Source organism: Mycetomoellerius zeteki, unplaced genomic scaffold (assembly GCF_001594055.1).
Source record: "Mycetomoellerius zeteki isolate Tzet28-1 unplaced genomic scaffold, Tzet1.0 scaffold128, whole genome shotgun sequence".
NCBI classification, from domain to species: Eukaryota; Metazoa; Arthropoda; class Insecta; order Hymenoptera; family Formicidae; genus Mycetomoellerius; species Mycetomoellerius zeteki.
In genome coordinates, this window is record NW_017256212.1 from 21,136 (window position 1) to 35,243 (window position 14,108).

The 14,108-nt window shown below is 35.2% G+C and overlaps 2 protein-coding genes across 5 annotated transcripts; both read left to right on the forward strand.

The window, feature by feature from the left end:
• The first annotated feature begins 2,362 nt into the window (after positions 1-2,362).
• Positions 2,363-4,226, forward strand: TTLL12 (Tubulin tyrosine ligase-like 12). Its single transcript, XM_018461761.1, has 2 exons — positions 2,363-2,595; positions 2,686-4,226. Exons 1-2 carry the CDS (start codon positions 2,376-2,378, stop codon positions 4,224-4,226), a joined length of 1,761 nt encoding a protein of 586 aa, XP_018317263.1. The 5' UTR covers positions 2,363-2,375.
• A 984-nt stretch (positions 4,227-5,210) lies between these two features.
• LOC108731474 (zinc finger protein 2) lies at positions 5,211-9,617 on the forward strand. Of its 4 annotated transcripts, none has more exons than XM_018461827.1 (8): positions 5,211-5,839; positions 5,989-6,100; positions 6,206-6,550; positions 6,669-7,609; positions 7,706-7,931; positions 8,056-8,925; positions 9,043-9,347; positions 9,521-9,617. In XM_018461827.1, the coding sequence occupies exons 1-6, from the start codon at positions 5,745-5,747 to the stop codon at positions 8,776-8,778; spliced, it is 2,442 nt and encodes an 813-aa protein (XP_018317329.1). In that variant the 5' UTR covers positions 5,211-5,744; the 3' UTR covers positions 8,779-8,925; positions 9,043-9,347; positions 9,521-9,617. The 4 variants fall into 4 exon arrangements, with proteins under 4 accessions (XP_018317329.1, XP_018317330.1, XP_018317327.1 ...); XM_018461828.1 differs by having other exon boundaries at positions 6,443-6,550; XM_018461825.1 differs by having other exon boundaries at positions 5,989-6,550.
• The last annotated feature ends 4,491 nt before the right edge of the window (positions 9,618-14,108 follow it).

Genomic DNA, 14,108 nt, shown 5'->3' on the forward strand with positions numbered 1-14,108 from the left:
TGTTTGACAGATGCAATGCTTGTATTGCTGCAAGAGGTGCACATTTCGAACAAAATCTTCATTAAAAAGTTTATAAATAAAATAATTAAAATAATAAATTAAATATATTTTTTTCTTTTTTCGTGATTTCCTGCGAAACAAAGCAAAAAGGAGCATATGTCTATAGGACTTTTTTTCTTAGTTTTTTACTCCTCTACACGCTCCCGAAGTTTTGCCATTTAATTTGGAAACACCCTGTATATATACTGTGTGTTGTACATATTCTAAATTTAAATTTGTGAGACAACAAATTTGTGATTCATCGAATCTCTAATTACTCTTGAATCATTGGGTGTATTCAGTACTACAACCGTTCACCGAGCGCTTGCATCTTATTGGTATATTTTGTTAGAACTAAAAATATAGACCAAACAGATACAAGAACTCACTGAGCGCTCAGTAAGCGGTCGTGGTACTGAATGCACCCAATATTATTTTAGGATGTTGTCTTAAAATAAATAAAAAAAAGAATACAAAATAATTAAAATATAGAATACAATTATAACCAATATGCAACGAAACAGTATCTTAAGCTTATAAAGTATTATCTGCATTAATAATATTACTTATTTAGCTTAAAGTATTATCTGCATTATAATAATATTACTTATTTAGCTTTTAAATATAAAATATCTACGTTCAAATAATTATATTGAAATAACTATATGTTTTTTTCATCAATTTTATGTAATTTGGTCAAAAGTATCGTTATTTACAGTTTAAAAAATTAGTTTTTTACTTGATACTTTTCTCCGAAGTAAAAAATATCGTTTTTTTACATCTCTAATTATGCGTTATGAGATATGCAAAAGTCTGTGTCTCAAGCTAGAGATCCTCGAGTATACTCTAAATAAAATCATACATATGTGAACATTGCGCTTTTCCTACTCCCTTGTTTTTAATATGTATTATCTTCCTATTATGTATTAGTACCTTACATTACGTTTTTCCTATTCCTTTTGTTTTTAATATGTATTATCTTCTAGTAAGTATTCAAACAAAGTAAAGATGCGACAAACATAAATTTAGCGAAATGAATATTATATATTCACTTAGTTAGATTTATGTTTGGCGCGTTTTATTTTATGTAAGTAGGAATAAAATACGATTGCGCCATTGATTGCGTCATATTCTTGCAACGTCGTCATCAACCAATCCCGTAGCGATTTCAATTCGCGCATCTCTTATACCCGTGTCACACTACGCATTTGAGACTGAGGATTGCGAATTGAGGATTAGAATTCAGCCAATTAGAACGAAACGGATTAAATTTAAAATTACCTGATTGATCGAATTCTAATCCTTAATTTGTAATCCTCAATCTCCAATGCATAGTGTGAGGCCGGAATCAGACTAGGCATTGAAGATTGAGATTGAAGATTGAAAAATTCAAATTTGACCAATCGAAACGAAAGGAGCTAAAATTTCTTTGTCCTTATTGGTCAAATTTCAATCTTCAATCTTCAACCTCAATCTTCAATGCGTAGTCTAAGGGCGGAATCAGACTACGCATTGAATACTGAGATTGAAGATTGAAAGATTGAAATTTGACCAATCAAAACAATAGGAGCTAGAATTCCTTTATCCTCATTGGTCAAATTTCAATCTTCAATGCGTAGTCTGATTCCGGCCTGGCACGAGAGTTTGGCCCTGCGCATAATGGAGGAAATATTAGGAACAGGAATAGATATTAAGATTTCAACCTATCAGAAACCGTGTATTCTGGTGTAACTGGTATCTGATAGGTTAAAATCTTAATATCTATTCCTGTTTCTAATATTTCCTTTATTGTGCGCAAGGCCTTATGCAAGAGTCTGTACTGCGGCCATCAAAGGTAAATTTTCACAAGCTGCTTAAACCGGCTGTTTCAGCGACAAAAAGGGTCACGTTATCAAAATGAACGCTTGATATTCGTCAATTTTGATCACGTGATCTTTTTTGTCGCTGAACCAGCCTGTTTAAGCAGCTCGTGAAAATTTACCTTTAAGCAGTGCTGTCAGTTAATTTCAGAACATACCCGTAAAAGGTGCAAGCCTGTAAGCGGCAAGTTTGCAGACGAGCGTATGTTAACCTATAATAATTCAAAATGTACATATCTTTGCAAGTTTTTTTATTATACTGTTATTTAAAGTAATGCAAATATTTATTTAATTTATACTAACATTTTGATAGTTTTTATTATTTTTACACAAACTGGTTTTTTTGTCAATATTTCGCGTGTATTAATTTCAAGAAATAGGTTTTCTCGGCACAATATGTATTTAACTTTTTTGTTTTTATATTGAATAAATAATTGTTAAATGTTTATTTGTTTTAGATTTATTTATTTTTTTGCAATGGATGGCGTGGACTTATTTAATGTATTTCTTGCAACACATAAAGTACAACTTCAATCTTATGGTATCCCACATTTATTTTGGAAAGTTTTACATAAGAAATTAACAGATCAGATTTATGATGCTGGTCTTGTCTTCCAATTGACAAAAATAGAATATGAAAATGGAGAAAGGCATGTTACAGAACCAATATGGAAGTTAATTGTATCTGCAGAGAATGGTATTTCTATTCAAAATTCTAATAATATTTATCTTATCGATCATGCATGGACATATGATGTCAGCAATGTTCAACAGAATTTAATTCAAGTTCCTGGCTTACTTGATCGAATGTGCATTCTCATGGGAGTAAATACAGAGTTGGATGAGCAGAAGAAAGTCAAAGATGTTACAAATGAAATGTGGCGTTACAATCAATCGTATTCGGTGAACTATGGAGAGATAGAAGATAGAATGCCAATATGGTACATTATGGACGAGGTTGGTTCAGCGATAAATCACAGTGATGAGCCAAATTTTAGAGCAGTGCCTTTTCTGTATTTGCCAGAAGGTGTAATTTATACGCTTCTATTTCCTATAAAAGACGTTGCCACAGGTGATGAAGTCACGAGAGATTTTGTGGAAGGTCAAACGAAAGATCCTGAAAAAAGACGTGCACTATTATTGCCTTGGGTTTACAGTAGTTTTGAAGATGAAAGTTTTGAACAGAATGAACCAGATACAGATTATTTTTTAACAGGTCATGTTCCTGAAAGCTTGCCGGAGAACTTGGATGTAATCAAGATAGATAATAGCAGAAAATTAAAGGTTTTTTCACAATACAGTTATGTGAATAATTACTTGACAGATCCAGCATTTGAAATTACCGACAACGAAGAAGAGGCAGACATATTATGGTTTGTATCTCACTACAAGAGGTACAAGGAATTAAATGCTTCTTTATTTCACGTTTTTGTAAATCAATTTCCATATGAGAATGTTTTGACGACAAAGGATCTTCTATCGATTGTATGCAGAAGAAAGGCAATGGATAAATTGTATGACTCGGATACTCTTGAAACTTATCCAGCATGGTTACCGACGACATATAATCTGAGCACGGAATTGGTACAATTTGTTGCTTATTTCATGCAACGAGCAGATAAGGATTTGGATAATCATTGGATTTGCAAACCGTGGAACTTGGCAAGGGGTTTAGATACTCATATCACAAATAATCTCTATCATATTCTACGGCTGCCTTGCACAGGCCCAAAAATTGTGCAGAAATACATCGAACGGCCAGTTTTATATAATAGATCGGATATTAATCAAGTAAAATTTGATGTGAGATACGTTGTGTTGCTCAAATCTGTAAAGCCGCTACGTGCGTATGCTTATGCAAATTTCTTCCTGCGTTTTGCAAATCAACCATTTGCACTGAACAATTTTAATGCTTATGGGCAACATTTCACTGTGATGAATTATACCGAGGAGAATCCACTGTTTCATGAGAAATGTGCCGATTTCATCGTAGAATGGGAAAATCAATATCCCGATTATCCTTGGAAAACTTATGTTGAGCCAAAAATTCTTTCCGTTTTAAGACAAACCTTCGAAGCTGCAGTCGTGCAACCGCCTCCAAAAGGAATAGCCGAAAGTCCGCAAAGCAGAGCCGTATATGCTGCAGATATGATGTTGGAATGGAGAGACTGCGAAATGCAGCCCAAGCTGTTGGAAATAAATTTTACGCCCGATTGCCAGCGTGCGTGCGAATATTATCCAGACTTCTACAATGACATTTTTAAATGCTTGTTCCTAGATATCGACAATCCAGAAGTTTTTCATGTATTAGATTCAATCAGCGAGTAATATCAGATTGTTTATATAATTTAAAATTATAATAATTTCATTGTTATTGTATATGTGTATGATGTATGTGTGTGTGTGTATGTATATATATATATATATATATACACGCACACACACACACACAGGGTGACCCATTTTAATCTATCACCCCAAATATTTCCGTTCCCTTGCATTTTACAAAAAAATATTTCAGACAAAAATTATATGGTTTCAAGGGGGCCATAAAATGATACCATTGGTTTGACCTTGGACAGTCGCTTAAAGGTCACATGAAGGTCACCTTCAATTTCTTAAATTAAACCCACTATTATTCATTACATATTCTTGTAGCTTATCTCGAGAGCTTTCCAAAACACTATAATAAAATATTTTTTCATTAAGTATTTTTCGAGTTATAAGGTTCGGAAGTTACAGTACAACCGGCATTAGCATTACGCAAGTTGTCCGACCGACGGCTAAAACCTCTTGAATGTTGTTCAGGATTATGTTCTGGATGATATTTGTCAAGGCCATTGCAGGCTGTACCTCTTATTTTCATTTTTGCACTAAAAATTCATTTTTACATAACCACCAATGGCTTGATCTTAACAAATGTTATCCAGGACATGATCCTGAACAACATTCAAGACGTTTTAGCCGTCGGTTGGACAACTTTTGTCTGAAATATTTTCCTGTAAAATGCAAGGGAACGGAAATATTTGGAGTGATAGATTAAAATGGGTCACCCTGTATAACACACATGCATATACAGGGTATAACTGAAATAACGTCCATTAATTATACAGTGCTATTCCTAATAAAAAATTAAGTCGAAAAGTCCTCTACCATTTTGCAATTTTCGCAATAGTTAACGAGATATTAATTTCGAAATATTGCTGAATAAACGAATAATTTATAGATATAAAATTATGTTAGTAGATTTATTAATAGATTATACCTAAATTATTTAAAACACGTGATCGTTTGTTACTTAAATGAATTCATATTCATGAGCGATGGAAATATATGTGATCATTGAACAATTCGTATTTCGAACTCATATTAATGTCGGACCGATGAATTGTGTCTATTTCATAATATCACTTTCGATATTTACATAGATTTCTAATTTAGCATTAATTACATTTACATTAACGACTGAATTGCATTACAAAATTAATTATATTTGTGAATTACGTTTCCAGGCAGTTTATGACTTTGCGTTATCTTTTATTCATTAAAATTAATTAGCATAAAGAATCCATATAGATTTAATTGTAAGTTTAGACTGGGATATGTTTATATGTGATTTCAAAATGAAGCGCCATGAATGAATTAGTTCGTAAAACGTGAGTGGATCGGCGTAGCAGTCGCGGCTTCTTTATCATCCATTTATTGTCTTTGGGAACAGCTTTTCGTTTCTCGGTTCTCTAAGTTCTCTTGTCTGTCTTGTCTCTAAATTGTAGAAACTTATCACGGGAAAGATCTTTGACAAAACAAACTTGTTTTTCTACTTGCAATTAGAAACGATCATCCAAGATGAGAATTGTTTGCGCTGCATTAAATTGTAAATATTCCTCAGAAAATGAGGATTCCTCGAATGTCACTTTTATAAATTTTCCCAACGATGACACGTAAGTACAGTATTTTTTCCGATAGGTTAATTATTTTTAATGACGCTTAGATAATTATTAAATTTATTTTGCTTATTTTATCATTGCTCAAAACTACAGTTATTATACTCATTGTTTTATAATTTGAATCTTGACAATAACTTTTATAGAGCCAAAGTTTGGGCAGAATGTTGCGGCAGATCGGATTTAGCTACAAAATCAAATGCGGAATTGCATTTGAATTATTACATCTGTTCTCACCACATTGAAGATCGCTGTTATGTAAGCAAAACTATTCCCATTGTTGTAGAAGAAGGTACCATTCCTACTTTATTTAGGACTGACTTGACTACTGACGATGAAGACCCCATAAATATGTTTCATAAGGCACAGCATCTCCAAGAAATAGATGACAGTGTGCCTTTAACATATTGTGATATGAATGTTGAGATAGATGAGTATCATAATATCTCTGTTAAATTTACCAATTTATGTCGAATCTGTGGGACATCCACTTTGGATGGAATAGATATCTTTGCAAGCAAGGGCATAGAACTTAAATTAAAAGAAAGAATAAATTTACATATGCCTATCTCAATTGACATGAACGATTCATTACCACAGAAAGTATGTACTGATTGCTGTAATAAATTGGAAGTTGCACATTCACTGGTCGTCTCATGTCTTAGGACTGACATGCGCTTAAAACAATTTCTAAATATTGACAAAGAGGTAAGAACTAGTATAACATTAGTCGATTATAATTATAAATATTTTTATAAGTTACATTTATTTATCAAAAATGTTTTTGAAACATGTTTATTGTATTGATAAATGTTTTGTTTTGCAGCCAGAATATGAAAATAAGTACAATGCATTGATTGATGAATGTTCCTTGGAGATAGTCCAAGAAATGTGTATGGATGATAATTTGCATCCTAATTCATTTACTATAAATAAAATGATAAACTCTGATTCAGAAAGTTTAAGAGGATTAGAAAATGGAGAATGTACTGAAATACAGAATAATAATTTTCAGAACATTTCAAAAGATGTGCCATTAGAATTAAATACTCTAATCCAAACTTGTAGAGAAGTTAACAGTAAAAGTAATGCAAATGAGACTATCACAGAAGAGATATTAAACTTGCAACAAGATAAGATTCAAAATGGAAGTCTTAGCGTTATGTGTCTGCAATGCCAAACTTTCTGTGAAACACAGGAAATATTTGAAAATCATAAAATAGTTTGTAATAAGGAGCAAAATGTCTCTGAACATGTAGACATGTATAAAACTGCAGAAAACAGGAACGAGAAACTTGATCGTGAAATAGAAAATTCCCAGACATGCAACAAAACATTTGATGGTAAGCAAGTTATTGATAAAAACTGTGAATCAGTGCATTGTACTGTTTGCAACCAAGCATTTAAATGTCATCAGGATTATGATGATCATAAACATCTTCATGGAAATCTTACCGAAACGAATAAAAGATGTGGTCATTGTGAAAAAGAATATCATAACAAAAAAGACTTGTTAATACATATCATGGAATCGCACGAGGGACGATTATTATTTAAGTGCTGTACATGCGATAAAACATATGAGAAGTGGTCTAGTTTAGATATTCACGAAGCTACTCACAGAGTAGATAAACCTTATCTTTGTGATCTGTGTGGAAAAAGTTTTAAACATTCTAATAATTTAAGGGGTCATAAAAGAATTCATTTGGACGAAGCTATAAAGAAAAGACACGTGTGTGAGATCTGTGGCAATGCGTTTAGATCACGGTAGTAATTGAAGAAATTTATACTCAAAATTATTCCAACTAAATTCAGAAAAACAAGAGGATTATATTTTATACAACTTGTTTCTTGTGTTTACAGATTTCATTTGCGAGAACATATGAATCAGCATGATGACAACAGACCCTATTGTTGTGAACAATGCGGCAAAGCTTTTTACAAAAGGATTCAATTGCGACAACATAAATTATCGCATGGCTCTAATAGGCATACATGTTCGATTTGTGGTGCAACATTTAATCGTAGAGGGAACATGATCGCACACATGAAACGGCATAATAACGATAATGGAGGATATAGATGCAGCGTAAGTATTTTATAAAAACTATAAATTATTATATATTTTTTGTCTTTATACATTGATATCAACTATATCCTCATCGAAAATTAATAATTAGAAATAATAGGAAAAATTGTACATTTTATTATAGGTTTGTGCCTACAAATGTAAATCTATGAGCGAATTAAAGGTACATAGGAAAAAACATACCGAGGAGGAAATAGTGGACAGCATTAAGAAGAAATGTACCGATAAGCAGATATGGCGTTGTAACATTTGTAATAAGATATTCTCGAAGCGCGCCATTTTGTTAAATCACGAGCGCGTACACGAAGACGATAAGTTTTACGAATGTGATGTCTGCGGCAAGAAATTAGCAAGTAAAAGCTCGTTAATGTATCACAAGAAGTCGAAGCATTTGAGAGAGAAGCCGCATATGTGTCATTATTGCGGAAATTCGTTCGTTTCGAAAGAGGCGCGGTTGATTCATGAAAGGATACATACCGGTGAACGCCCTTACATTTGCAAGGTGTGCAATATGCAGTACAGATGCTCCAGTAATCTTAGCCAGCACATGAAGATCCACACGGGTCTGAAGCCGCATAAGTGCCATTTTTGCGACAAAGGTTTTACGCGCAAAGGCGCGCTAACCGTACACGAGAGAATCCACACGGGTGTTAAGCCTTATTCTTGCGAGACCTGTGGTAAAAACTTCTCACAGAAGAATGACATGTTAAAGCACGTCAAACGCACAACTGCAGATGGATGCAGCGCGGTTAGTGTAACCAGATCTTTAAACGAAAGTAAAAATATGTTAAAGCACACTGTGACACACGAGCAAGATTCCTTAGTAATTTCGAATATCAATGCATGACATTCTTCAAGTTTATGTCAATAGCGTCTCTTTGGAAATTAAATAATTTTGGTAGTAATGACGATTGTATATATAATACGATAAACATCAAAACGTATAAAAAGAGCAAATTAAAATCCATCTCTGTCAAGTTTATTATCGAAAAAGGTATAAAAAAGTTGTACTTGAAGACGCTAGTACTCCCTATAAACTTTTCTACATGCAATATCTTTGCTAAATTATTTTTCTCATTTTAATTAGGCTTTTATATCTCATATGTTACAGTCTCCTGATTAGTACAAGTTCTTCAGAATGCAAGAAATCATCGAATTTTTCACTGAATATTTATAGAAATGGAAGCTTTAAGTTACTAGCGAAGGGATGACAATATAGAGATATTCTAAGAATATAAATGCAAGTCAGATAAGATTATTTTATGCTGATGAAACAATATTTCTGTCTGGTTACACTACTCTCATTGAAGATATGCATTGTTGAAAGACTGATGTGCTTGCTGACTATCCAGAAGCAAAGAGATTTTATGTGATTGCAAGTGCCAGAAATTGAATATGTCAATATTTTCTCGATATGTAAGTATAGTAAAGAAATTATTGCCTTTTTTATCTAGACAGTCCTTATCTAAAAGATCAACATCTAGTATCGCATTTATATTTAAATTCAAATATATCCTATTTTATTATCTCTATGATGAAGCTAAAATAAATATTTGTTATATCTAATATGAAATCCCTAAATTGTCCAGGTGTTCGAGAAGCTGCACATCAAGCTTCGTAAAGATCATATCTGATTTATGATGATTTGATGGAGTCTGATGCTGGTATTTTCAAAAAATATTGTAGTCTGCTAAACCGAATTGCATCGATATCTATAATACGAGAAAATGAAGATCATGACTTTACAAATCATGACTTAACTTTATAAACAATACTCAAACTGGCTTGGGACGCAATCATCTGAAAGCGTTCATTTATATCTTGATAGCCTTTCCGCATTGCTGAAAGATAAGGTGCAATAAAAGTCATTGTTATATATAGAATAATACTCTTTATTGTTTTTGATAGTTGTTGTTTTTCATATCGTGCGCTGCAGTTTCTTTTTACTCAACTTTTGTCATTCAATATCCAGTTAAACGACTCCCCGACTTTTACTGTCAGTTCTGCTGCTAATATATTTTGGTAGAACAGTACGTGATACAACTCCACGATTTTAGAACAAAGAGAAACGAAAGGAAATGGCGACACGCCCGATCACTCGCGAACACACGTGTGCCGTATTATTCGTCGACCGCATATAGGACTAGAGTAATTGCGATTTCTCTCCCGTGTAACACTTGTTCGCCGATTATATTTTTTTTCTTCTCAATTCCTAAATGATCGAGGAGCACACGTGCTTTTTTTGTGCGCAAGTAAAAACGTGGGCCCGATCGAGTCGCGTGCGATTTCGTCTTGCTTGCTCGAACGGCGACGACCGACGGCCGGTGGTCTTTCTTTTAAAATTCGTCATATTTGTGTTATAATTTTGTTTTTTTCCCTCTTTACAGTTTTTTCTTTTTAGACTCAACGGCCTCGCGATGCCACGCTCTTCTTACGTTATGATCGAGTGAGCGGCGCGTGGATCTCCGGCTCTGTTAAAACGCGCGTACCCGGCACGCGCGTTGCGAGCGCACGGCGTCAGGGTCGAATCAAGGCGGACGACTCGAAGAGAATTCATTCGAAAGCACGGAATAATTTTCAGCGATGTCTCCGCTCGATCGCTCGGTTAGTCGCGGGCCTCGTATTCATTCGCGAACGGAAGCGAAACGGCACCAAAGGTGCTGGGACAGCGGGGGAGAACGCTTCCGGGCTCTCGCCGTCCCGTCGCGACGACGGGCGCTAACGCACTTCCGGAAAGCGCTTGTAATCCGGATGATCCGAAAGTGCCGCTGTGCCGTGCGTTTGCTCGACGCGGCCGACGACACCGCCTCGACTCGCAACCGCCCCTTTTTTCTTCCATTTTTACCCCATATTACTCTCTCCTCTTCTTTAAATTAATTATCTCTGTCTCTCTCTCTCTCTCTCTCTCTCTCTCTCTCTCTCTCCTCTCTCTCTATCTCTATAACCATCGTTCTTTGCGCTACTATTTACAATGTACAATCGTGCATCTTTCCTGCCCTAATTTCTTACGACAGCGTCGAGTCGCGCGCGTCTGATCGCTTTCCAATCGACGGCTTTCTCATCGTCCCTTTTTAACCTAGAACTTTTGCTTCTCGTTTACAACCTTCTAAAGGGACGAAAGAACCGAGTCGAGGGTAAATCAGTTCGCATTTGACTCAAATTTTATATAGTACGCAAAGTAAATGATTCTCGATCAGACGTCATTGACATAATTATAATTTATGCTGTAACATAAGCTCAGTATGTTGAGACAAATTACAAATTAATATATGAATTGTTTTCGTTATTTCTAAGAAAAATATATTCTAGATATGATACTTCCGTCAAACTTTATTTTAAAATTATCTTTGTTCGTAAAGTCGTTTCGAAAAAATTAGCTAAATACGAAAAAAGGAAAAATTTTTGATGAGTATTATTGAATTGCCACGAGTCGTCATAAGCGCGAATGAAAATAAATTTCATCCGAATATCACCGCAACGAGGAGGAAGAATCGATCGCCGCGCGAACTCGTCGCCGCCTCATATTATTTATCAAGATAAATATATACATATATATGCATACAATAATAATAATAATCTTATACACATATACACGCACACGTACACGTATACGCATACATATATATATATATATATACATTTTTTCTTTAATATATAATATATATCTTATTTATATATATATTTTCTCAATATTAAACTTATTATATCCTCTTTTTCATTTCGCTTAAACGTATCTTCGCGCACGTGCTATTTATACTATTTACAAACGCCTCCATCCGGTATCCCATTAAAAAAAAGAGAAAAAAAAGGGGAAAAGGTGAAAGGGAAGAATGGGAAGAAACGCGATAACCGTCAGAGTATCGTGTCGCACACACACCGCTGTCACTTGTATGCACGTCGGCGTGCCGAGGACTCCGCGCCGCGGCCTTGCCGTCGCGCTTAACAGCCGTAACTTTCTCCCTTCGGCGGTTTTTAGGCACTTCACGAGATACGCGTGTCCGATCGCGAGCTACGCGTCAGCGTGTAATCGCGAAAAGAAAAACAAGCAAAGCTCCACGTACCGATGCCGGCAGCGCTCGCACGTTCTCGCGCTTTCGCTTCTGCGTGGGAGCCAAAGCGACGCTGGACCACCTCGCGAGGATGTTCATCAGCGTCCGTTTAAAGGTCTCAAAGATTTTGCGTATCTCTTGAACATTTGAGACGTCTGAAAATGTCTCGCAATCAGATATTTTTTTTACGTCGAGAAGAGACTCGCAGGCAAAAGCGGATTTCTATATTTTCTCTAAAGCTTATTCTATACAACTGCGTAAGCACAGTTGTAAGTGGCGTAATTGTAAGAATTGACCAATTACAGTCGAATATTTTCTTCATATTCGGCTGCATGATTGGTGAATTCTTACAACTACAATCACGTATAACTACACTCACAAATTAATTAATAGTAATTATAGAATAGGCTTAAGTGACACTTGATTGCAGATAATTTTTGTAGATTTAGAAATCGCGTGATGGAATTGATGAAATTATGTTTTTTTTTCTATATCATGATTTTTTCTATCAATTGTTATCTAACTATTACTTACGTGCGATTGCGAGACGCTGCTGGCGCGGAAGGTATCCAGTATTAAGCCCATTCTACAATTGCGTAAGCGTAATTGCAAGTGGTTGCAATTAAAGGCACGTTCACACCTTGAGGAAAAAGCAGAAAGCAGAAAAGCAGCTGATCAGAATTCGCGCTAGTAGTAAGTAGTACAGAAAGCCGAAATGTCGACTATCGGCGCGAGTTCTGATTAGCTGCTGCTTTTTCGCTTTCTGCTTCTCCGTCAAAGTGTGAACGCACCCTAAAAATTGACCGATCACAGTCGCGTATTCTCAAATCTCACTACTACGCTTACGTAATTACATAATAGACTTTACTTAACTTTTTTAGAAATATGCTTTACAAACTTTTGCGCTTCCGGACAAACGGAAGATACATAAGTAACCTCTTCGATCGAGATATATTAATATTGAACAACTTATATTTGCTCGATATTGATCTGTGATTTAATTATAATAAATGATTATTAATATTGAATTATTTTACTCGATCTCTCTCGAAAAAGAGAAGGAAGGATTTGATTTACGGAAACGTATGCGATTTAAGACACGTGCGTACGAGTCTCCGCTTCCGGTAGCTTCGCTCGGTTTTAACAATATTGTGGAAGAACAACGTAGCTGCTCCACCGAAAAACATAGTGAGCGAAATGTTGAAGTCAAATTATTATTCACCGTTTTACGAAAAAATCGGCGATTTACAACAACTTATGGCGACATACAACTCGTATTTAAAATTACAATGAAATTATAATTGAGGGGATGGACGGAATAAAGGCACAATTCTACTTCGGCCCTTTTTCTAGCAATTAGCTTTTTCATGTAATATTGATCGTAATAGAAAAGTATTGTAACATGTAACTTCTTAAAGACATTACATAAATTAATTCGATACTGTACTCATTTGTGTATAATAAAAAAATAGCAAGTTATTTTAATTTTTATTAATATCAAGATTTTACAATTAGGCCTTTATTCCACCCATCCCCTTAATTGTAATTGTAATGGCATGTGAGAAAAATGAATTTCTAGAAAAGAATATTGCTGCATTATCTTGTTTTTCCGCGGAGCAGTCAAACGCACACCGAATCCTTCCTTCAGCATATAACAACTGGAGGGTGAATCGAATTAGAAACAAAAAAACTTTCCTACCAATTCGTCTTCCGTTCGTCTCAATTCAGTCAGCGGAATGTCCCGGAGTTACGAACGTTCGAAAATTGAGTATTTTCCTAATTTCGGGCTAGACATTAAAGATTTAGATTTCCGTTTTATCTCAATTCGAATTTACATTGAATCACAATCCGGCGGATACAAGTTTCGTGAAACGCTAACGGCGAAAGATAGCCGGATGATCGCCAATGACAGCTTAGGATACTTAAGATCTAAGACGAACTTTCTCTCTCTCTCTCTCTCTCTCTTTCTCTCTGTCGGAAAGGAGCTACTCTCCCGCCTAATCACACTGCTCTTTCCCTGAGAGGTGCGAGCCCTTGCATCTGTACGGCTTGCGATTCCGTTCACCCGCCGTTACTAACGTTCGACGTCCAACGCGCATACAACGCATACGCAAAGGACCCGTGTGTG

Bases quoted from the DNA above. Each gene is read 5' to 3' on its own strand.
- TTLL12 (XM_018461761.1), top strand. From the start codon at position 2,376: ATGGATGGCGTGGACTTATTTAATGTATTTCTTGCAACACATAAAGTA. The intron at 2,596-2,685 runs GTATTTCTATTC...ATTTAATTCAAG, and splicing joins AATTGTATCTGCAGAGAATG to TTCCTGGCTTACTTGATCGA.
- LOC108731474 (XM_018461825.1), top strand. From the start codon at position 5,745: ATGAGAATTGTTTGCGCTGCATTAAATTGTAAATATTCCTCAGAAAAT. The intron at 5,840-5,988 runs GTAAGTACAGTA...TAACTTTTATAG, and splicing joins AATTTTCCCAACGATGACAC to AGCCAAAGTTTGGGCAGAAT. The intron at 6,551-6,668 runs GTAAGAACTAGT...TTTGTTTTGCAG, and splicing joins TTCTAAATATTGACAAAGAG to CCAGAATATGAAAATAAGTA.